Source organism: Orcinus orca, chromosome 1, assembly GCF_937001465.1.
Source record: "Orcinus orca chromosome 1, mOrcOrc1.1, whole genome shotgun sequence".
Lineage (NCBI taxonomy): Eukaryota > Metazoa > Chordata > Mammalia > Artiodactyla > Delphinidae > Orcinus > Orcinus orca.
In genome coordinates this window covers 37,729,790-37,753,127 of record NC_064559.1, presented here as the reverse complement: position 1 = coordinate 37,753,127, position 23,338 = coordinate 37,729,790, and the positions used below count along the sequence as shown (strand labels likewise).

The 23,338-nt window shown below is 49.1% G+C and overlaps 1 protein-coding gene across 4 annotated transcripts in view; it reads left to right on the top strand.

The window, feature by feature from the left end:
* The window catches only part of PLXNA2 (plexin A2), a 216,333-nt gene that overhangs the window by 146,766 nt on the left and 46,229 nt on the right, over nucleotides 1-23,338 (top strand). For 2 of the 4 annotated variants that reach the window (XM_049702838.1, XM_049702845.1), the window contains exons 9-13: nucleotides 116-230; nucleotides 4,788-4,892; nucleotides 8,789-8,989; nucleotides 10,657-10,753; nucleotides 14,404-14,594. In XM_049702838.1, coding sequence (XP_049558795.1) covers nucleotides 116-230; nucleotides 4,788-4,892; nucleotides 8,789-8,989; nucleotides 10,657-10,753; nucleotides 14,404-14,594 — 709 coding nt within the window. Of the gene's footprint in view, nucleotides 1-115; nucleotides 231-4,787; nucleotides 4,893-8,788; nucleotides 8,990-10,656; nucleotides 10,754-14,403; nucleotides 14,595-20,449; nucleotides 20,626-23,338 lie in introns of those variants that run through there. The other 2 variants (XM_033410595.2, XM_049702847.1) reach the window with 2 other exon arrangements.

Below are 23,338 nucleotides of genomic sequence, written 5' to 3'. Positions count from 1 at the left end.
CTCCGAGAGTGAGACTAGGATAACAGACTTCCATCATGACACATGGGCTACCAGGCACCCTTACCTTCCCTGTCTGCTGCCTTCTCTTTGCCTCTTACTGTCTCTATCCTTGCAGGTGCCTGTCTTGTGTCAACAGCGCCTTCCGCTGCCATTGGTGCAAATACCGAAACCTCTGTACTCATGACCCCACCACTTGCTCCTTCCAGGAGGGCCGGATCAACATTTCAGAGGTAAGCATAGCTCACCCTGGCGCAACAGCAGCCCCAGTGAATCTGAGTGGTCCTCCTTTTTCAGATGGTCCGTCCAACAGCGTGGCCATCTCCTTGCCCTGGTCCATGTTGGTCTTCCTCCCAGAGATGTTAGAAAGCCCTGGTATTATAGAGCTAAAAAAAGTGGCAGCAAATACCCCAGAGAAGGAGAAGTGTACCATATTTGCTAGACTCCTAAGACTGTGCATTCAAAAGCTTGAGGGGACCTGAGGGTTGAGACTGAAAGTTTAGAGGAAATATATCCAACCGAACAGGCCCCATGGTCTAGAAGAGTATAGTGAATGGCGTTTGTTCTCTGAGTCTAAGCCCTTTGCTTGGCTGCAGACATCGTCTAGTTCAATAGAGCATTCACTCTTAGCCACTCTTTCATGCCAACCTCCCTTCCTAGTCTAAAATTCAGTGATTCTTTGACTCTGGTGTATGACTGTGTGGGTGGCCTTACAGAAGAGAGAGGCAGTCAGCTGGTGAAAAGAACCAGGCCTTGCTAAAAGTCCCATTTTCTTGTGTAGTCAAAGTGCCATCCCTAAGGCCAGACCCACTTTTGTCATCAACACAGTACAATATCAGATTTCTTCTCTTTCCAATGAATATCGCACCCAATGATATTTCCTTGAGGTTGACTTTCTTACAAATTCATAGCAGGCCTTAGGACAACGGAGCCTGCTGGGTCAGTGTCTAATGTTTTTCATGCCCCAGAGTGACCAGTAGGTGAGTTTGAACAACGACAGAGACCTTATGTATTCCCACAAATGCACATATGTATAAATATACATTCACCTCTCGTTCCACCTTTTAGAAAATCCACAAATGTAAATAAGTGACAGTGTAGCATTTGCAAATACTGCTACAGCCTTTATATGTCTCCCTCTTGCACTAGGCTACAGGCTCCTTAAAGGCAAGGATTACATATTATCTTTAAATCCTCAGTGCCTTTTTCAGTGAAAGTCTGTAGCATGCATGCATGAAAGCACAGAGGAACCAATGACCACTTTACCCAAATGCCATTAATAGGAAGTGTTCCTTGGAGCTACTTGTCTAAGATTTCAAGAAATAGAGTCTTTTCTGTCTCCTAATCTGGGTAGAAGTACTGGTTGCTTCCATGCATAAACACGAGAAAGTAAGCCTTGATGTACATGTCAGCATGATGTACAATTTAAATACCTTATAATTTTATTTGTCAATTATACCTCAGTAAAGCTACATTTTTAAAAATTTTTAATTTAAGAAGAAAGTAGACCTTGAAAGGTTTCCCAGACACACACACACGCACACGCACACACACACACACACGTGACCATGAATTCTTTTGAGTTCCTGAAACAATATGTGTTACATTCAGCCAGAAAAAATGGAGTTTGCCTGTCTTGAATGAGAGACACACAGATGGTGCCCACAGGCGATATTTAAGGCAGACCCAACCACAGATGCCTCAGCAGGATGGAACCAGTTACCTAGTGCCCTGAAAACCTTTCAAGGAAGGCTTTTCCTCTGGCCAGTCTGTATGCTTTGATGTAGCTGACCAGGAAGTGCCACCCTGGTCTTAGTGGACACCGGAAATTAACCCCAGCCCTGGGATTCTGCAAGAGGATGAGACTGCTTTCAGGCCAATCTTCTTACCCAGAGGAAAGGACCCATGCATGAGCCGAGGGTATGGTGGGAGAGGGTATGGTGGGAGAGGACCCCCAGCTTGGGTGTCAATAGAAGATCGGCCTAGGGAGGCAAGGAGGCCAGGGCAGGGCTGTGCAGAGATGAAGGGTGGGCAGTGAAAGGTCATGGTAAACAGTCTCAGAAACTGACCTTCACAGTGACCACTTCTAACCTCCGAAGTTTGTTAATAAAATAAATCGAGGAGGACCACAGAGTGCAGAGGGAGAGGGTGACGCGCAGGTCCAGACTAGGAGGAGCAGCTGCTGCACTTTCATCTGGCTGCCGGGCTCCCCTGGGCAAAGAGAAACCCGAAGCCAAACCTGACAGGGCCCAACGGGCAGCTGGAGTGAGGGCAGGAGAGGTGTCAGCCCGAGCGAGATCAGTAACTCTGCCCGTGTGGAGGCCGAAGGGCTGAGGCCCATAGGCTAATTGAAATCACGCCACCTCCCTCTCACCCTTTAGAAGTCACTGGAACACAGCTGCCTCTCAGCCACGGGTGACTCAAGAATTCCAGAGGACTGGGCCTGGGAGAAGCTGTTGCCATCCCAAGTCAGGATTAAATTAATACTGAAAGAGCCCTGCGGGGAAAACCAGAGGCTTCCCATCTCCTTTTTCATTTCCTCCCTTAATGTCTGTTCCTTGAGGTGAGAGAGATGCCTTTGTCTCCGTCACCTCCCCCTCGCCCTGCTGACATGCACTAGCCAGCAGGGCCCCAGAGACTGGGTGTGGGCGAGGGTGCTCTGGGGCTCCTGAGTTTACTCAGGAAAGGAAATAGGGCGCAACTTCCGAGGAGGTTGCCAGGGCCACAGCCACTCCCGTGTCCTTTCTCAGCAAACAGCTCCCAGACCCCACTCTGCCCTGTCCAAAGCTCTGCTTTGGGGGGGAACCCCGTTCCTGAAAATGTGGGGAACAGCAAAGGTGCACATGGCCGGCTCGAGTGAGGTTCCCCTTACTCAGTTAAGAGTCCTGCCTATGTCCTCAGGTTCTTCTGGGGACTGGAAATCCCTTAGGTGCCTCTTTGGGGCTCCTAGAATATCTCTTTTCCACTTCCAGTAAGGGCCCCCCAACTTTGAATCAAAATTTTACATCTGTCTTCTTCCTAGAAGCAATGTATAACTGATTAGCTCCATTGATGTGTATAGTAACATTAATGTATCACACATTTGCATTTCTCTCACATGTGACAGGAGGGTGGGGGATGGGGGGACCAGTGGCATCAGCATCGCTTGGGAACTTGTTAGAAATTCAAATTCTTGGGCCTCATCCCAGATTAGGCTGAAGATTGAGAACCACTGACATATGGCATCTCAGTTGATTCTCACAACAGACCTTCAGTTTCACATAATTCATATTTGACAGATGTAGTAACCAAGATGCTAAAAATTGGGGGTTTTGCCCAAGGCTACAGAGAACTCAGGCATCCAAAAAGGCAGAGTACAGGATGCTTTCTCCAGAAAATCAGAACTGGTCCGCTTGTCTATTTCCACGGTCGCAGCCACACTTGTGGGTCTAACCTCAACCTAGCCCTGCACCGTTGGTCATGAGGGACCCTCACAAATCCATCCCCACAGATGCAGAAATTGCCCATGGAATACAAGTCAGTAGTGCTACTTCCAGATACAAAGGCAACCAGGACATGAGATGAATCTGCCTACTTCTTTCCAGAGGGCTGATGGACCAATCCCACACTTAGTCCCGATAACCAAGAACCACTGTGCTAGAGTGAATGCAATTCAAAATAAAAGTATTAGTAGTTAACATTTTTTGAGTGCTTATTATATATACAACATTATACATGCACAGTTTTATCTCATTTAATTTTAACTACTCTATGAAGAGGATTCTATTATAGATGAATAAGTTGATAAGTTTAAACCATTTTCCTATGATCCTCACATAAATGCAGAAGTCATGATTCAATGTTCCCAAGCTGGTTCTAAGGATGTTGAAGTCCTCCGACCCTGTGTTCACGTACACATGCGAGAAGTATGCAGCAGTAGTGTTAACGTGGTTAACCCAGTTTATCACCACTTACAACAGACCTTCATGTCCCTCTTGCCTGCAGTCTAGGATTGTCAGGTATCACAGGCCCCATTTTATAGATGAGGAAGCTGAATTTCAACTGAACCGTCTCTTGAGCTCTTTTAAGGTAACGAGCCAAACCTTTCCCCCACTCAGAGCACAGCAGATCTCTGATGGGGTCCCAGAAATCTGGGCCTCCTTGGACCGGATCAAGCTGTGACATGGTGTTTGCAAGTGGGTGTGTGCAGGAGTATGTATGGCTTTCAGCTTTAGAAGCTCATCTCCCTCCATGGCTAAACCAGGCCTTGTGAGATGTAGATACACATATCTTCTTTACGCCCTGTCCCAGAGGAAAGATAGAACCAAATAAATCCGATTAGCTTCCCAGGATGCTGGCTGCTCTGTCTCTTTGAAGTCCAGCTGGTGAAGATAATGTCATTTCCACATGAGAGAAGTCGTTTCTGAGGGCTGAAGGGTCCCCAGCGCTCAAAGCTGGAGAAGCACAGCTAAACAGGGTGGCTCATGCGGCCCAAAGGTCCGTACACAGGGCTGCTGTGCCAGGGTCCTGCCCTCCCTCCAGTCGTGTCTCCTCCTCCGCAGCTCACCCCTTCCCTGGGATGTTCCCCAACAGGACATCTGCTCATCTCGATAGAAACTCAGATTGCTGCCAAGGAGGGCCATCCTGCTGCCAGTTAGCCTAGAGGCAGAAGGCGGAGTAAAATGACCTACCGAGGTCATGCAGGAGACTGGGCGGGTCTGCAGAAGCAATGGAGATTCTAACACTGCTCACAACAGTCTTCACATGCTGCAGAAGAAGCCTACCATGATTATTTGTTCTCTTGTTCTTAGGACAGGAACTGTGTGCATGCATGGGTGTGTACTCACAGAAGCAAACAGCTTGGAAGTGGCCTTATTGTAGCTAATGAAACCCATCACCTTCCTAAAGCCCCAGAGGTGTCGAAGTTCCAACAGCTTGGCAATGTTCAGGCTGCCGGCTCTCCTGCACCTGCCTTCAGCCCTCACCACTGCCATTCCACCTAAGACTCGCTGCTCCCTCAAGATATTCACCAAAACAATCTCACAACCCAAAGAGTCTGTATCTCCCTGTATTTCCTAGGGAGAAGAGAGTGTACCTGGGCACCAGCCATGTCTTCCCTTTGCCCTAAAGAAGGGAAGGAAGGATGCTATTCCATCTGGCCTGAGAGAAACAGACAAAAAACAAGCAAAGCCTAAGGCATTCTTTTCTCCTGGGGCAATCTTGGAAGCCTGTTTAGGCGTTTGGAAAGCCCCTAGCCATCATCCTTCAATTTAGTCCCAAAAAGTCTGAAAGTCTGACCATGGGAATTTTTTCTAAAATTGTAGAATCTCTTTAAAAAACTCATAAAAATACTCATAAAGTCTCCTTATGATTCTCCAAGTTCCAGGCTGGACCAGACAGCACAACCCAAAGGATGAGGGTGTGTGGGGAGTGCGTATTTGTGTGTTCGTGTATATACACATGCATATATATATTTTATGTCATAGTTAAAAGGATTCTGCAATCTTGTTTACTAACCTAAGACACTGTACTGCCAAAAGTACATCTTTAAGACTCCGCTCATGAAATTTGAATTTGTTCTCTGAACTCATTAGAGATGAAAAAACAACTGGTCACCCTTTACAATATATCAACTAGTTCTTTTTTTTTTAATTTTTAAAACTGCCTCAGTTTTAATTTCTAATACAGTAAACAAAAGTTCTTGAGGTCCTTAACAATTTTTTTCTTAATAGTTTTTTTAAACAAATTTGTCTATTTTATTTATTTTTGGCTGCGTTGGGTCTTCATTGCTGTGCGCAGGCTTTCTCTAGTTGCAGCGAGCGGGGGCTACTCTTCGTTGCGGTGCACGGGCTTCTCATTGCAGTGGCTTCTCTTGTTGTGGAGCATGGGCTCTAGGCGTGCGGGCTCAGTAGTTGTGGCTCTCGGGCTCTAGCGCACAAGCCCAGCAGCCGTGGCACACAGGCTTTGTTGCTCTGCGGCATGTGGCATCTTCCCAGACCAGGGCTCGAACCTGTGTCCCCTCCTCGGTGCATCTGTCCTCATCTGTCGGTGAACAGAAGCCACTGCGTGAGTACCACGTGCATACCCCAAAACACCACGCAACGCTGTCCTGGCTGCCCTCCGCGCCACCGCCGCCGTCCCGCAGGCTCCTGCCAAAACTTTTCCCATTAATCCCCAGATCCCTATCAACTAGTTCTGATTCTGAATATCTATTCTCTCCCTCTCTCTCTTACAGGTATACACACACACATGCACACACACACACACACACAGACACACCCTCATTATACCTCAGCCTTATTTCTAGTCTACATTTAAATTCTAATTTTTTAGACTCAATGGGAGTTTTTTAGCCACTAACAGGAAATAGTATCTCCTTTTCAAAGGGAAGCCTGGGTTTCCCTAAAGTGGTGTTCATTTTTTTTTTCCCTTGGCCATAAATATATGAAAGACTGTCAAGAGTGCCCGTGGGGATTGAAAGTAAAAGTGCAGTAAAGAGCAAGTTTATGAGTTGGCAGCTTGAGTGACTGATTTCTAAACAGGGACCCATCTGTTCTGGGGTTGCCTTATGCTCCTGTCTCCTGTGGAAAACTCGCCTGCTTGATATCCTCACATGCAGTCACTGAGGGATGGCACTGTGACCCGTGAGGTTCCGCCTGACCCTCCTAGATAGGTTTCTGTGGGAGTAGGTTTCTGTGGGAAATTTCTCCTGGACCCAGCTTTTCATCAATCCTCAGGATTCCTTAATAGATATAGATGTTCCAATTTAGTAATCCTGTGACTCCAGAAACAATGACCATTTCCAAGCCCAGCTTCGGGAATCAAACTCCTGCTCAAGTCTCTAGATGTTCAGAAGGCAGGACTTTACCTCATCTCTAAAAAATCTAGGAAGTTGGAGCCAAATAGAAAGTTTGAGATCGTTTTGTCTGTTGCTTTATTTTCTTATTTTCCATTTACCCTCCCACGAGCAACGACTACATGTCAGGAATTTGGATAAAGCCTGGGGATACGGAGGCAAATAAGATGCAGCCTAATCCTCAAGGCTCACAGACCAATAAGGAAGACAAGTCAATGAGAAACTGCAATTCTGAGGGCTAAATGCGATCGGGGAGAGTATCCGTAACCCATCCTGAGGGCCAGTGCAGGGAAAGGGTCAGGGATGGCTTTACAAAGAAGGAGCTGCAGCGTTGAGTTTGAAGGCTAATTAAGAGGTAATCAGGGCTTCCCTGGTGGCGCAGTGGTTGGGAGTCCACCTGCCGATGCAGGGGACGCGGGTTCGTGCCCCGATCCGGGAAGATCCCACATGCCGCGCAGCGGCTGGGCCCATGAGCCATGGCCGCTGAGCCTGCGCGTCTGGAGCCTGTGCTCCGCAACGGGAGGGGCCACAACAGTGAGAGGCCTGCGCAAAAGAAAAAAAAATAATAAAGAGGTAATCAGCTAAAGAGGGCTGAGTCAGGGGCCAGGAGGAAGATTCGGGGGGTGGAAGGGGAGTGTTTCTGGTGGAGAGAAAAGCATCTTCAAAGGATCAGAGGTTGATAAGTGAGAGAGATGGTCCCTCAGGACTAACCTTAAATTCCTCCGTGGTATGGCTGGACCACGATGCCCAAGAATCACAGGGTAAGAAGGAGGCAGGGGCCAAATCATGAAGGGAAGGGCTTGCTCCTGCGGCCCCTGCCTAAGCCCACACTGAGCGAGAAGCCCACGGCTAAGGCAGTCCATTGTTTCACATTCCTGTGGCTTCTTACCAGGGATGCCTCTGGCATTGGGAGAGGGACCATTTATTGTTCCAGACTGTCCCACACCTTGAGGAAGTTCAGCATCCTGCCCCACACCCAGCAGTAAATGCCAGTAGCGCCCTCTGCAGGGTAGCAACGTACCAACACCCACCCCCACACACACACCTTCCCAAAGGCTCCCTCTGAGAACTGCCACCACCATGGAGGGGAAGGGCACAGGGAAAGGGGTGCATTCAAGACGTTGCCCAGTTGATCCCCGGAGACGGGAAATGATTGCACATGGAGGAGGCTGTGTGTTCTCATTGCCAGAGGCCACTGGGCAATGTCTTCCTGGAGAGGGAGAAAATGGGCAGGGGGTGGAAATTGTCAAGAGGTGGTCATTTGACCTCTGGTGGAGAAGCAGCCTCTAGAAGAAGAACTAAGGAACACCACTCTCCTCACTTCCTCCCTCTCTCATGGTCCTTCCCACAACGCCTCCACAGCAAGAGTTTATTTTTTCTGTTTTGTTTCCCAAAGCGATATGGTCTTCATGCAAGGCTTGGTAATGAAGTGGGATAAAAAGCCAGAGCGAGTGTTTAGAGCGTTGCTGGGAGGGCTGGAGCCACCTCCTGGAAAGGCCACTCAATCGGCGCTGGGAAGCTGAGGCTGCTGATAACAGATCGCCTTGGGCATGGACAGTGCAAGAGGAGCTGGGGGACAGATGAAACCCAGAGGTGGGGGGTCCAGGCTGGGGACAGGGACGCGTGGAGCATCTTTTATCCTGTGTCTCAGGAGATAAAATCCACAACCTGCCACGCGGGGCTTGAAAATTAATTCCTAAATTGTAACACACACAGCAGATACAGGACAACTTGTGGGACGGGGATGATGATATCGAGGCCCGGGAGCTAAGAGATAGATTTCATATTCCCTGCTGACTCCATGTGCCCCTTAAATGAGGTACATCCTTGTGGGCAGCCCGCCTGGATGCAAGAGGCTATGGCCTGGCATGGAAGGCCTGTCCACCGCCTGGGCTTGGGGAGCAGGGAGGTATGAGCCAGGACAGACCAGACGGAGGCTCTCTGCTTGTTCCCCAGGACTGTCCCCAGCTGGTGCCCACGGAGGAGATCCTGATACCCGTCGGGGAAGTAAAACCAATCACCCTCAAGGCTCGAAACCTGCCCCAGCCTCAGTCCGGCCAGCGAGGCTATGAGTGCGTCCTCAACATACAGGGAGCCGTCCACCGGGTCCCCGCCCTGCGCTTCAACAGCTCCAGCGTCCAGTGCCAGAACAGCTCGGTAAGAGCACCAGGGCAGGGCTTTCTCTCACACCTGAGCCACGGCCTCAGCCTGACCTGCCCCGGCTTCCAGAACCCTCCGGGTCCACAGGCTGACCCACGTCTCCAGGGACAAAGGAGTCTCCTGGCATAAGCTGATAGCTTTGTGCCCTTTCTGAGTTGAAAGAATACTTCTTGGCCTTTGGTGAAACTTCAGCCAACGCCAGTCAACTTGACCCCAAACCCTGTCCGCATTCAGGGAGTGGATCCGCTGGAGGGCAGGGCACCACGCGGGAGGAGAGCTGCAGAAGAGATCAGTGCAAGTGGAAGTAGAGTGGCATGAGGGTAGGGGGGAAGGGAGGAGGAGGAAGCTGTGAACTCCAAGAGCAGCAAGGGTTAAACCAATCCCGAATGCCAGACAGAAAGCACGAGGTGTTTAATTATACTACCAGCCCAGAGAAGATCTTTTCATCTGCTAACTCCCTGTCTCCCTGGGGGGTCAGCTGGGAGATGGGGGGGATGTGACAAAGGTGACAGAGGTGCTGAGGGAAGGTAATTCGCCTGGGAGAGATAAAGAGAATCTGGGCCTCTTATCAGGGAGCTGTCAGATTCCCGGTCATGGGCACTTGATGAAATTTGTAATCGGTAGAAGGCCGCCAAGCACCTGGGGAGGGTGGGAGATGAGAAAGCAATGGAGCACAACAAAGGGAGGAAGGTGGCAGGAAGGGCCGGAGTGACGGGCCCTGGGAGCTAAGTGGCCGGGCTGGGCAGTCCCCACAGAGGGGATTCCCACAGAGGCTCAGGGGCTGGGCCACCAGTGGGGCTGTTTCTGATGTGTCTGAGGGCTTGAGAGTCCTCGGTGGGATCAGCATGGGAGAAAGTCCACTCCCAGCTACAGCTTGGGGCCCTTAAATGGCAGAGCTGATCAGATCTGTGCCCAGAAAGCTCTGGGCACTTTCCCTAGTGAACTGTTGACCAAAGTAAAGCTCACGTGCAGAAAGAAAGGTCCACCACAGGGCCTGGCCAACCAACCGAGGCACCGCTGTGTGTTACACACATGCTGTGCTCAGGGCTCTGGGATTTACAGAGCGGCATGTGGACTTTCTAAGGAGACTAGACTTCCATGTGAAAAGATGCAAAGCAGCTCCCGGGAAGTGCCTGGTTAAAGACAGAAACACCAGGGGACGGAGAGGTTGGGGAGGGCTGGGAGGAATGGCAGAGAAGACACCTGGGGAAGGTGAGTCTGAGCTAGACTAGGAGAGTAAAGGTGGTGAAGGGTGGAGGCTGTCGGGGGAGGGAAGAATTCTTAGGAGAGACGTGAACTGAACACATACAGAGAGGGGCTTGGGTGGGTGTGCTTGGAGACAGGTGCTTCAAAGATTCTGGAGGAGAAGTGGAAGAGAAGGTTGGAGAACTAAGCTTGGATGGGATTATAGGGGGTATTGAATGCCAGCTAAGGGGTTTGAGCTGGATCCTGTGGCCCTTAGTGACTAGCAGTCGGGGGGAAGACACCACAGGGATAATGTGAACAGTGCACGGGGTTCCTGTTTCTCCCTCTGGTCCTCTCTCAGCCCAGAGGGAACCAGAGCCCCTGGTTTCTTTCCTGGTCCCCTGAGATAGCAGCAGCTTCCCCGCCCCCCCCGTGATAGAAAGCCTCATGAGCGTGTACCTCTGCCCCTCTCCCCACAGTACCAGTACGACGGGATGGACATGAGCAACCTGGCCGTGGACTTTGCCGTGGTGTGGAACGGCAATTTCATCATTGACAACCCTCAGGACCTGAAAGGTAAGCAGCTACTTCCAGGTAGAGTTTTTTTTTGCGGTACGCGGGCCTCTCACCGCTGTGGCCTCTCCCGTTGCGGAGCACAGGCTCCGGACGCGCAGGCTCAGCGGCCATGGCTCACGGGCCCAGCCGCTCCGCGGCACGTGGAATCTTCCCGGACCGGGGCACGAACCCGCGTCCCCTGCATCGGCAGGCGGACTCTCAACCACTGCGCCACCAGGGAAGCCCCCAGGTAGAGTTTTGATCTTTCCGTGACCCTGGGAAAAACTGGGGCTGGAAGGATCAGAGTCGGCCAGCTGCTGTGCCGTGAATAATACACTGCCTCTGTCAGCGTAATTCTTCAGAGGGTCCTAAAGCAACATTTGGCGCCATCAAAGCAGTCCTGTTGGGAACCTGTTTTATTACAACCAGAGCATCCGCCGGGTGGCTGCCGGTTCATCACGTTTTCCTTCGGCTCCCGGAGACTTTGAAGTGTCTGTGGAACCGGACCAGGAGAGCAGCAGGCAGGAATGTCCTGCCAGTTTCCCTGGAAATGGAGATATTATTTCCAATCAGGTTCTGGTTCCCCTGTCCTTGGCCCCAGTCACTGCACAAGGGAGGTTTGAAAGGCGGCTCCCCTGGTCCTGAGGTGATCGGGAGGGACCAGCTTGCTGACTCGAGGGCACAGCTGTTGCAAGGAAGCTCAGGAAGGAGCTGGGCTAATGCAGGAGGGGGTGTTCCATGAGGCCACCTCATTCGTGTCCTACACACCCATGTGGAGGTCCTCCTGGGTGCAGGCAGGCTGCCCCCAGTGCAGCATTCCTCCCAGCTCTCAAGAATGACAAAAGTGACTCCAGTTTGATGAGCACTCTGGCTAGGCACTCACTAAGTGGTTTATTTGAGATTATTTTCCTAATCATCACAACAACTCTGAAGGGTATATACCAGTATTATCCTCATTTTATAGATAAGGAAACTGAGACTCAAAGAAGTTAAGAGATGTACCAAGACTGTTCACTTTGGCAACATATACACTAAAATTAGAACGATGCAGAGGTCATGACCTCTGCACAAAGATGCTGCAAACTCACAAAGCATTCCATGTTTTTAAGACAAAGACTGTGCAGTATAACTTATATGTGGAACCTGAAAAAAAATGTCCAACTCACAGAACCAGGGTAGAAGAGTGGTTGCCAGGGGTTTGAGGGGGTTGGAGAAATAGGGAGAGGTTGGTAACAGCGTACAAACTTCCAGCTATAAGATGAATAAGGTCTGAGGATCTAGTGTATAACATGGTGGCTCTAGTTGGTAACACTGTATTACATAATTGAAATTTGCTAAGAGAGTAGAACTTAAATGTTCTTAACACATATATATGTATATATATATACATATATAGACATACACACACACACATATAGATATAGATATGGGGGTGATGGATGTGTTAATTAACTAGATGGGAGGAATCTTTTCACTCTTTGTATGTATGTCAAATCATCACAGTATACACTTCAAATATTGTACAATTTTTTTGTCAGTTGCATCTCAATGAAGTTGAAAAAAGAAAAAAAATGAACCAAGAGTCAAATAGTAAGAGCCAGGATTTGAACCAAAACAGTCTAATTCTGGAGTTCACATGCTTAACCACATCACTGTCCTCCCTCCCAGTGGCTCCAGCTATTGTGGGATGTGAAACCTCCTTCCCGTAGAACCCTATCACCGCCCCCCACCATGAGCCACATTCCACCACATTTCAAGTAGCTAGGGTTGTCACAAGCCTGTCCTTCAGCCCGAGGGTCACCCCATGGGCACAGAAAGAGGGACTGAGGCCACAGGAGGACCTGAAAGTGCTTCAGCATCTCTTCCAGATGCTACGGTCCCTGTCCCGGATGCTGCCATGAAAATCAGTGCTACTTAGGCTGGGAGATTTTTTCTATTTCCCCTCGTACCCAGGCCAAATTTTCTCAGTGCTAAGAGATAGACATTTCCCCTGCTGAGGATCTGGGCTTAGTTCCCAGAGGTTGCCTTTGCACCTGGAGCTTAGAGAAAAAACAGCCACATCCGAGCTGTGGCATCGGAACCCTCCCTTGTGGCGCCTGACAACTTTTAAGCAGCTCCTTGAATGCACAGGCCATGGCGATCTCACATTCACCTCCCACCCAGATCCCAGCTGTTCCTGGAGATTAGGCACCGTGTTGGGTGGAGGAGGCCACAATGCTTAAGGACGCGGATTCTAGAATCCAACAAACTGGGATTCGAATTCTGGCTCTTTCACCAATAGCTATGTGAACTCAGACTAATTACTGCTCCTCTCAATGTCCCAAGTTCATTATCTGGGAAATGGGGGAAAAGATGCCCACCTCTCAGGGTCACCATGAGGATCAAATGAGAAATTAGATGTGGACCATTTGCATATTAATAAATGCATCATGTGGATTTGTTCATTTTAAGATTCCCATTTCCTGCCCGCTACCATAAGAAGCCGTAGGCATGAGGATGTTTCAGTATAGCCCCTGCAGCTGAGACTGAGGAATGTTTGGCAGAGCAGAGGAGTAGAATGGGGACGCATGGAAGAATAAAAAAATACCTCTACCCTGGGGCATGTACCTGAGCTCCAGAGGCATGCCGCCCAGGTCTGAGAGCTTACGTCTGCTTGACCAGAAGAGTTGAAAAATGACTTTCTAAGTATTCTGCTTCTGAAGACTTCTACTTGGGACTCTGAATTCAAAACTCCAGCAGACAACCACCAAGCCTCGGGCTCACAAAACGGTTCTGCCGACTGGCCTGTCTAGGGCTTCTAAGTGGGTAGGAGACAAAAGCAAAAGCATTTGCAGACTCCAAAAGTGACCTGTTAAGTAGCCAGTTTGCCCTCTCTGGGGATATCTGCTCCATCCACAGGGCCATGAACAGGATGGCATCAACCATCTTTCCTTATCAGCTCTGCCTCCACTCTGCCAGGCATGTGGCCTTTCTTGAAGCCCCAGCTGATGCCTCTCCCAGACCCACCCAGTCCCCCTGTGTGCCTCTCTCCTCTCAGGACCTGCGTGCGAGCAGCACAGCGAGTTGGATCTGCAGAATCCCAGCTTGGGGCACTAACCTTAGTAAACTCCAAGAGTCATTACATCTCTCGTTGAGCTTCTTTTTTGCCTGAAATGGGGAAATCAGTCCTTACCTCTTTCAGCGAGGGCCGTATGTGGCAGAAAGAGAAGCAGCAGCGTAAGAATGTAGTTTTGAGTTCAAAGAAAAGATAATAAGCATGTACAGAACATCAGCTATGTTACAGGCACTGTGCTAAGCACTGAATATACAACATCTCATTCAAACCTCACAAAAAACAATGATTATCACCGTGTTATAGAGTAGGTACTGAACGTTGAAAGAAGTTAAATTCTTTGTCACATTGCTAGGAAGTGGTGAAGCCACAATGAAAGCCCTGATCCAATTTAATCTAGAGCCAGAACTCTTAAATAATATTTTCTTGTAGTGCCTTTAAACGACTGCTAAGAGGCTCAATTTATTATTAATTCCCCATCAATTATTCTTGCAGGGATAATGATGATCATGGGTGTTATCCATGGATGGGGGCGGTTTCTATCATGCCTGCAAGAAGGGGGTAAATTGTGAGGCGTCCTCTCCAACCCCATCTGTGACTGCCCCTCCTCTCTTTGCAGTCCACCTCTACAAGTGTGCAGCCCAGCGGAAGAGCTGTGGCCTCTGCCTCAAGGCCGACCGGAAGTTCGAGTGTGGCTGGTGCAGCGGCGAGCGCAGGTGCACCCTCCAGCAGCACTGTAGCAGCCCCTCCAGCCCCTGGCTTGACTGGTCCAGCCACAATGTTAAGTGCTCCAACCCCCAAATCACCGAGGTGAGTCCCCCAGTTTCCCAGAGTGGGATGGGATGGCTGGGAGCTGACCCCAGGGCAGTGGGAGTTGAGCCTTTACGGAAGAATTCTTGGCATAGAGTGAGTTTAATGTGAGGGTGTGTAAAGCCTCTCATGGGTGTCTCGATGGCCTGTGTCCAGGCGTAAATGCCAAGCGTATGGAAGTGTGTCCTCACGCCCGTGCACGAATGTGCGTGCCCGTCGGTGGGCACTGAGGAGGCACAGCCAGTGCAGCCTCCCTGCCAGGCTGGCTGAGCCAGGTGGGGACGAGAAATCAGCTGCACGGCGAATGAACGTTTCAGAAAACAGGTTTAGCTTTTCTCAGCAGAAAGGCGCTTTCAGGAGCTGCAGTTAGCTCAGAGTTGCAAAGCTGAAAACGGAGGAAGAAAGTGAAAGCAGGCACTGCATTAGCCACTGTGCCATTTCCCCGGGTTTACCCTCGGTCCCAATTTGTTTGTGCATTTTAATGGAAAGAAATAGGTAATTAGCTACCCTGGAAAAAATGATGTTTCCTGAATAGTCAATTGCAAAGGAAGATGAATAGGTAATGTGAATGAACATGCAGCTGCTTGGAGTTTGAATGGCCGGGGAGAGGAATAGTTGTATTTAACTTCGGTTGCAATATGTGCTCATCACTCTCTGCTGCTCCCTATTCACCGACTGTCACTTGTGCTTTGAAACTACTTGCATGTTCCTTATGGTGACTAGGAATATCGGCCAGGGCAAGTATCACTGTGATTTGCATGTTTAAGAAAGTAGGAGGGGGTAATTCCCTGGTGGTTCAGTGGTTAAGACTCGGGCTTTCACTGGTTCGATCCCTAGTCAGGGAACTAAGATCCCACAAGCCATGTAGTTTGGCCAAAAATTTATTAAAAAAAGCAGAAGGGGCTGCTCCTTTTCTACCTCTTCCCTGAGCAGATGCACTGTCCCTTTCCCTGCCCTCAGACAGCTAGCTCCCTGAGCAGCTCAGGGCTCCATGCCTTCTCCCTGATTCTAGTGATTTCCAGCAACGGCTGCCTTGAGAACTTGCTCTGTTCTGTAATTCTTCTTGCTGCTGCCTCTGCACCTCTGGTACAGGGGAGCTTAGGCAAGGACTTGCTTCCATCAGCCCCTCTCACTTCCGACAACCGGCTGCTGCCCCAGCCCTGTCTCCTCTCTGACTGGCAGGGGCCCCAGCCCAGCCAGGAGGCAGCCTTCTCCCTGAGAAACCTCTGCCTCCGCCACCCCTGCTCACTAACCGAGGACTGACAGGCTGCTCTGTTCGCAGAGGACACCCAGGCTACACGATGCTAATTAACCCCCTGAGGTAATTAGGCTGTAATTGATTTTCCCAGGGAACATAGCAGCAGGAGTTGGAGGCCCTGAGCAGTTGGGTCTCCTCTTGGTGTTTTTCAAGTAGAGGCTGTGGAGAAAGAAAGAGTATCTTGGGAGAGAGACAGACCCACACCGTGTCTCCAGACGCTTGGGGGACAGCATTCTGGACAGCACATGTGAGCTGAAGGAGACAGGGCTGGAATGTTTTCTTCACTTTCATCCTGCACCTCCCACCCCCAATCTATCCTCCTCTCCTTATAAAAGTCATTTTTCACTTTTTTAACTTTTCATGTTTGAAATAATTTCAGACTTATAAAAAGGTACAAAAATAGTACAAAGAACTTTCATATACCCTTCACCCAGATTCTCCAAAATTAACATCTTACATAACCACAGTACAATGATCAAAATCAGGAAATTAACAGTGATAGAATAAAGCCATCTAATATACATGTCTTATTCACATTTGCCAGTCATCTCACTGATGTCCTTTTTCTGGTCCAGGCTCCAATCCAGGATCACATGTGGCATTCCATTGTCATGGCTGCGCAGTGCTATAATCCTCAGTCTTTGTCTTTCATGACCTTGATACTGTGGAAGAGCACGGGACCCTTACTTTGTAGAACGTCCCTCAGCTGGGATTTGTCTGATGTTTCCTCATGATTAAATTCAGGTTATATAGTTTTGTCAAGGAACACCAGAAAAACTGTAGGGTGCATGTCCAAAGGACACAGGAGCCAACTTGATTTGGCCCTAGTGGCCAAATCTGGGGCAATGTAAGCAAGAAAATAAATTATAATACTAATGGACTATACTCAAGAGAATGATATAAGAATCTATGGTCCTTATTGATATAATAAATTAATAACTAATGTGGGAGAGAGGAAGCTCCTCTTTATACTAGAACTCCAACTCATAAGTGTAGAAGGACTTAGGGAAATAGAAAATCACCATTTGGCAAAATTCACAGTAATAATTGTTTCAGGCAAGAATGGCCAATGAATGCTAAAATTAGCAAGTGAAAGTATGATGAGAAATAGCCTCAAGCTATCTCCCCACAAGATATGTATTAATTACAACAAGAAAAATAGTTCAGTATACTTTCATATACCCTTTACAGTGAAGAAACCTGGTAGACAGTGGTTAAAGGGTTAAGGTTCCTTAACCGAGTGATCAAAGTTAACCACCAGTTACGGGAAGAATCAACCTCAGGCACCTCTCCGTGGGATGCGCTGAGAAGAAGACAACCTCATTTCTATGGCATTTGTTACCAAAAATGTATAATTTGTTAAAAGTAACTTTTAAGAAGAATCAACTCATTTTCTTTACCTCAGTTTTCTTGGTTAATTCCTTGATGTTGGCATAGATCTTATTTTTCTGGAATGGTGCTGTCCTGCCCGGGGACAGGGAATTCTGTGAGCTCTGTGCCCTTTTATACATACCTCCCTCTTGTCTCTGGCCCTTCCTTATCTGCAAAATGTGTAGCCCCCTCAATGCATGCCCACGTGCAAACAGAAGCCATTGACTACAAAGATCTTTCCTGAGGGAGAAGAGAAGGATTCTCTGATGGCCCATGACAGCTACTGGGAGCAGCAGAATGTCCAGTGCTGGAAACCAGTAGGGACTGGAATGGTGCTGTCCTGCCTAGGGGCAGGGAAATCAATGAGATGACCTCAAAGGAATTCTACTTTAGGAAAAGGAGTGAGCTCAAGCTCAGTTGGATGAACAGCTGTGTTCTTTCTTAACCCCTGCTAACCCAACTGTCTCCATAGCAACCAATTCCTCCCCTAGAGACCCATCTCTTATGGCAGCTCCATGTAGGACAAGTCTTACAGCAGATTGAATTTCCCAGTTTGCATCATCTTCAGGTTAGGACCCCCTCAGGATTCACCGTCTGCTGCTTCTCAGCCAGCCCTTGGTGTGATAATGACGCTGTCCCCTGTGGGAGGCATCCCAGGCTGCTCCCATTCCAGCTGTCATCCCGGGTGTCTGTGCACTTGTCACCTGTTCAACCCCCAGTACAGGAGACAACGTGCAGAGGTTTGGAAAGCCTGTGAGATGCCAGGAAGCCATGTTTCTGTCCTTCCCAGCATGTGCTTCAGGACCTGCTGCGACATCGAAGTGGGGGATGTTAGGAGCCATCCCCTAGAGAGAAAGGGAAAACCCAGAGAAAACATTTCCCAAGAAACTGTGAGTGGGCAGCATCCAGCAGAAAGGGGAAAGAGATCGAAATGTTCTTGGGAAAAGAAATTTAGAAAGGACCAAGGGGCTTTGGAGCTCGCGTGAAAGAAGTCTCCACTCAAAGTGAGTGTATTGGTCTGCTAGGGTTGCAGTTACAAAGCACCACGGGGGGCTTAAACAACAGAAACTTACTTTCTCACAGTTCTGAGGGCCAGAAGTCTAACATCCAGGTATCAGAGGGTTGGTTCATTCTGAGGGCTGTGAGGAGAATCTGTTCCATGCCTTTCTCTTGGCTTCTGGTGGTTTGGGGCGATCTTTGGCGTTCCTTGGCTTGTGGAAGCAACTCCCCAGTCTAAGCCTTCGTGTCCACATGGTGTTCTCCCTGTGTGCATGTCTGTCTCCAGTTAATTCTTTTTAAATAAGAATGCCAGTCATATTTGATTAGGGCCCACACTAATGACCTCATTTTAACTTGATTATCTCTCTAAGGACCCTATCTGCAAATAAGGTCATATTCTGAGGTAATGGGAGTTAGGGATTCAATATATGAATTTGTGGGGGATAAAATTCAACCCACAACAGAACATTCTGAGCAAAAGGAGGAGATGCCATGGTTCTAAGGAATTGATTCATCCATTAAACATTCATGTCATGAGTGACTGCTCTATGCCCTGCACTGTGCTAAGATTGGAAGTTATCACGTGGATAAATTAGTCCTGGGTGGGGAGGCAGGGGGATGCAACCAGCCTATCCCCGAGCATTGGCCACCTGGAAGAGGCTGGAACTTGATTGCCCTGCAGGCAGCTCTGTTTCTTCCAAAGGGCCTCGGACAGAGATTTCTAATCTACACCCTTTGCAGCTGTCTTCTATTAGGAAAGAGAACTGTGACAGGGACCAAGGCCTCCACACCTCATAAGGACACCAACCTCAGGCCAAGGACATGAACAGACAAGCCATATTCTTAGTTCTGGGAGCCTTAATCATAATAGCTTTTCTTTAACAAGACACTACTCTGTGCCAGAACCCATGTATTCCACATACCTACTCCTCCCTGCAATCCTGCAAGATGGCTATAAGAGCTGGGGAAACAGTGCTTAGGGGAGTAAGTCATTTGCCCAAAGTTGCACATCTGGTTGGTGACAAAACAAATTCAGAACCAGACCCTTCTGACTCCAGAATATGGACTTGCTCCACCACTTGATGCTACTTCTCTTGGTCAGATGGATGGAGAAGTACTCCCTGGCTATACACTTTCCCACCTCACCCCACCCCCAAAACATCTGTGCCCAGGATCTGAATCCCCTTGGAAGGTCTCAGGAGATGCCAGACAAACTGAGAACATGGGCTACTCTTTCAAGTCTGAAAATAACCGTCACCTGTCTTCCTAAAGATAATTAAGTCCACACTTATTCCTATGAGTGGGGGAGAAAAATGGAAGAGCATTTGGGGGCACTTTTGAGCTTAGGGCAATCACTTCTTGCCTGTCCAGGGGATGTGTTACTTTAATTACATGTGTTTCTTAAAGCTATCAGACTCGGTTTGGTTGGTTTCTGGGTGTGTCTATCAATGGGACGATGGTTACAGTGAAAGTTACTCTCAAAAGCATCTCAGCCTGATGGGAGAGCCCAGAGGATGAGGCCCAGGTGGTTCATGCCTGCAGGTGAGAACGGAGATCAGGGTGCAGTAAAGGCAAATCAGTCTTGGGATGCAAGGGACGAATCCCCAGTGTAGGGGTCCTCAGGGAATGACCAGGAACCTACACCCTTTGGCTACCAAGAAACGCTCCCGTGTGTTTCTGACGTCCCCTAACACAATGCGCAGTAAGAGCACACTGTTGCCAGGTCCTAGGAGTACTGGGACCTAGGACCACCTTGTAGCTTTTACTGTATAAATTTAACTTCAGTAACTTCCCCCACACCTCACTTGTCCATGTTTAGGGAATACTGATTCTGTTTAGCATTCTCTTAATTACATGTAACCGGGAAAGAAAACCAATTGTAGAAAACCGCCAACACTGCCCTCCAAAATCAAGCATAAATAATCGTTGATGCGATGGTAGTTTGAGATGATCCGTTGCTCTTGCTTTCTCCTGCTCTCCGTTTGCCCAATTTTTTTTTTTAATTTTTACTGGGGTAGAGTTGATTTACAACATTGTGTTAATTTCAGGTGTACAGCAATACATATATCCACTCCTTTTTTTAGATTCTTTTCCCATATAGGCCATTACAGAGTATTGAGTAGAGTTCCCTGTGCTATGCAGTAGGTCCTTATTAGTTATCTATTTTATATATAGTAGTGTGTATACCAAATATTTTAAAGTAGATTCTTTTCCTGGATTCTCTCAGATGCAAATGGATTTGTGAAACTGTTTGGAAAGCTGGAAGCTTACAGGTATTTATCCATAAGACTGCACTGAATCTCGGCAGGAAAAGCCGGGAGCCACCTGCCCAGGGCCAGAGCGACTCACTGCGAAGTTCCCAACAAATAAATAAATAAGTCAGCCAGCTTTCCTGAGAAACAAGTCGGCCCTCTGATCTCCCATTCATTTATTTGCAGGGCTCATTAATATAACATCACTGCAACAAACAGCTAACGGGGGATGGTGTCAGGATGAATAATGGAGTTACTCTGCTGAGATAACAATTAGGTTTTGAATGTACTATCAGCTAAGACAGAGCCAGCAAGGATTCATGCCGGGTAGGAGAGCTGGTGTCGCCGATGCTGTAGATTCCTGCAGGGCTCGTCAACTGGGCTCTAGCCTGCCGTGAAGAGTGTGCACATACTTGCTCTCATGCACATGTGCTTGCGCGCTCACACCCACACACACACCAAGTTGGAAAAGAATGTGACAGCTTGCCATCTTGGATCCAGCATCCAGGTGCCTTTGGGAGCCAGGCTGAGATCAAAATCTGCAGACACAAAGTTGGCATCACTGCTCTAAAGTCAGGAAAACTCTAAGCAACAGGAAAGGAGTAACTGGATTAGTCAGGGGAGGATTAGCTGTCTACATACCCACAATTGTCCTCTCTGGCCTGTCCTGATTAGGGGGATGCTCAGGGCAGAACCCTCTCGATCCCAATCTCAGACACAGGAGCTTTTCAGACAAAGCGTGACCATCAGTTGGGGATACTTCACCCTGGGGCGACTACTCTGGGACCCCCCCCTCCCTTGGCTGCTCTGGGAGGATCTGACGTCAGTCTCTCCCATCTCCTCTTAAGAGCACAGCCTAGGGTGCTGACAGCCTGCTGGAGACATGGCAAGAGCTGCACAGGCCCGTCCGAGAGGCAGCCAAAACCGTGCTGGGCAACCTCCACATCCGGCACTTCCCCTCCGCAGGTCGGCTCTATGCCCCTGCCCTGAACCCCACCAAGAACAATACCCAGAGGCTCCACCCTCCTGGGATGCTTATAAAAATGAAGCCACTTTTCCTCTGGACCTCAACTGACCTGGCTTCTGTCCAAATTTCTTAATCATAAAATAGTTATGAGAAAAAATGATAGATAACGTTCACTGAATGCTTACCTGGCACCTAGCACTGCTAACTTAGCACCTCATGTATATTATCTCATTTAGACTTTACAACAACTTTTATGAGGTGGAAGCTATTATCATTAGTCCCACTTTACAGACGAGGAAACCAAGGCACTATGAAGTGTGATACCTTTCTTAATGTCACACTGCTAGTGAGTTTTAGAACTAGGAGTTAACCTTCAGCTACTTGACTCTAGAACTCCCATGTTTCACCCATATAGCATCCTTCATCTCTTTCCTGGGCTCACTTAGACAAATAGAACTCTCAATCCACAGGGCTGGAGGAGGGAATGGCGCAGGCACCAAGCTCTTCATCAAGCCTTGCTGCAGAGATGGGGAGCAAGCCGTAATCCCCACCCCAAGCATCATTTGGGGAGACTGGGATGCACGGGGAGAGATGACCCAGCGGCAAGGCCAGGGGGCGTGTGGGCATTCACAGGGGTAGGGCCAGAGAGGAGGGAGGGTGGAAGCTGAGAAGTTCGGAGAGATGGTGGTCCCAGCAAAGCCAACTCCAGGGCTCCTTGGAAAGCAGCAAGCTTGCCCTTAGCCATGGGAGCGGGGCTGCAGGACCTGCGCAGAGGAGCCCACAGGCAGGCTGGAGCATGAGTTCTCATGGCTGGTGATCTCGGGGCTGTCCCAGGCGGGATCGTAACTCCGGCATTGTGGTATGGAGGCTTGAGGCACAGGTTAGATAGACCACTCACAGTGTGACGTTGAGTAAGTTACTTAACCTCTCAGGGACACTATTCCCCATCTGTAAAATGAGAATACTACTATTCTCACTTTGTTTGTTGTGAGCCCTAAATGAGATAAAATATATAAGGCCCTTGGCACAATACCTGGCTCATGATAAGTACTTAATAAATGAAAAGAAAATGGTAGGCATCATTATCAGAATCTTCAGTAACCTGGAGCCAATGCCCGTTTCTGTCTTCTCTGCCATCACATCTATCAGGCAGGAGATATAAGCAGAGGAAGACAGGGTCTCTAGGATGGGAGCCGGGCTTCATGAGGCTCCCACCATGAAGGGGTTCTCCTTTGACCCCTTAAACATCTACCCTGTAGGAGGCCCCAACTCCATCTCTCCAAGGCTCTGCCTGAGTTCAGGAATGGCACTCCCCAGGCTGCCAAGCCCCTGGGCCTCCAGCATCTCCTACTCTGCTCCCTGGTGCAGCCCTTTGGAGCTCCCCAGCTGTAATTAATCGCTGCATCTGCTCTCGCCCTTGGACGGCTTTGTGGCACAGTTCCCTCCGAACTGTTCAATTAGCGGCTGCAAGAATCAGGGCGAGTGCAGCATCACGGCGGCTGTTTTCCAGGTCAAGGCACCCACGGTGGAAAACAAACATGACACAGTCTGGCAGGAATACAGGTTTGGCTGGGATGCTCAGGCGTGCGTCAGGCTCAGTTGGGCTGTGCCGCTGACAGGTGAGGTCTGAGGAGATGGGGAAGCGGCTCCCCAAATCAGGGGCTCCAGGCGTCTTTGAGAGGACCCAGCAGGAGATAGGAGTCTCCTGGTTAGTCCCCTCCCGTCGGCACGTGCCAGCCTCATCCCACATCCTACTGGCCTATTCACCTGAGCTTAAGGCGACCAGATCAGGGACATGGCCTGGACTGGCACCAGCCACCTCTACCCGGGCGTGGTCTGTGACTGCTTCTGGGACAGGGCTTAGGGGCTGCTGGACTGAGCCCTCTGTGCTAATGTT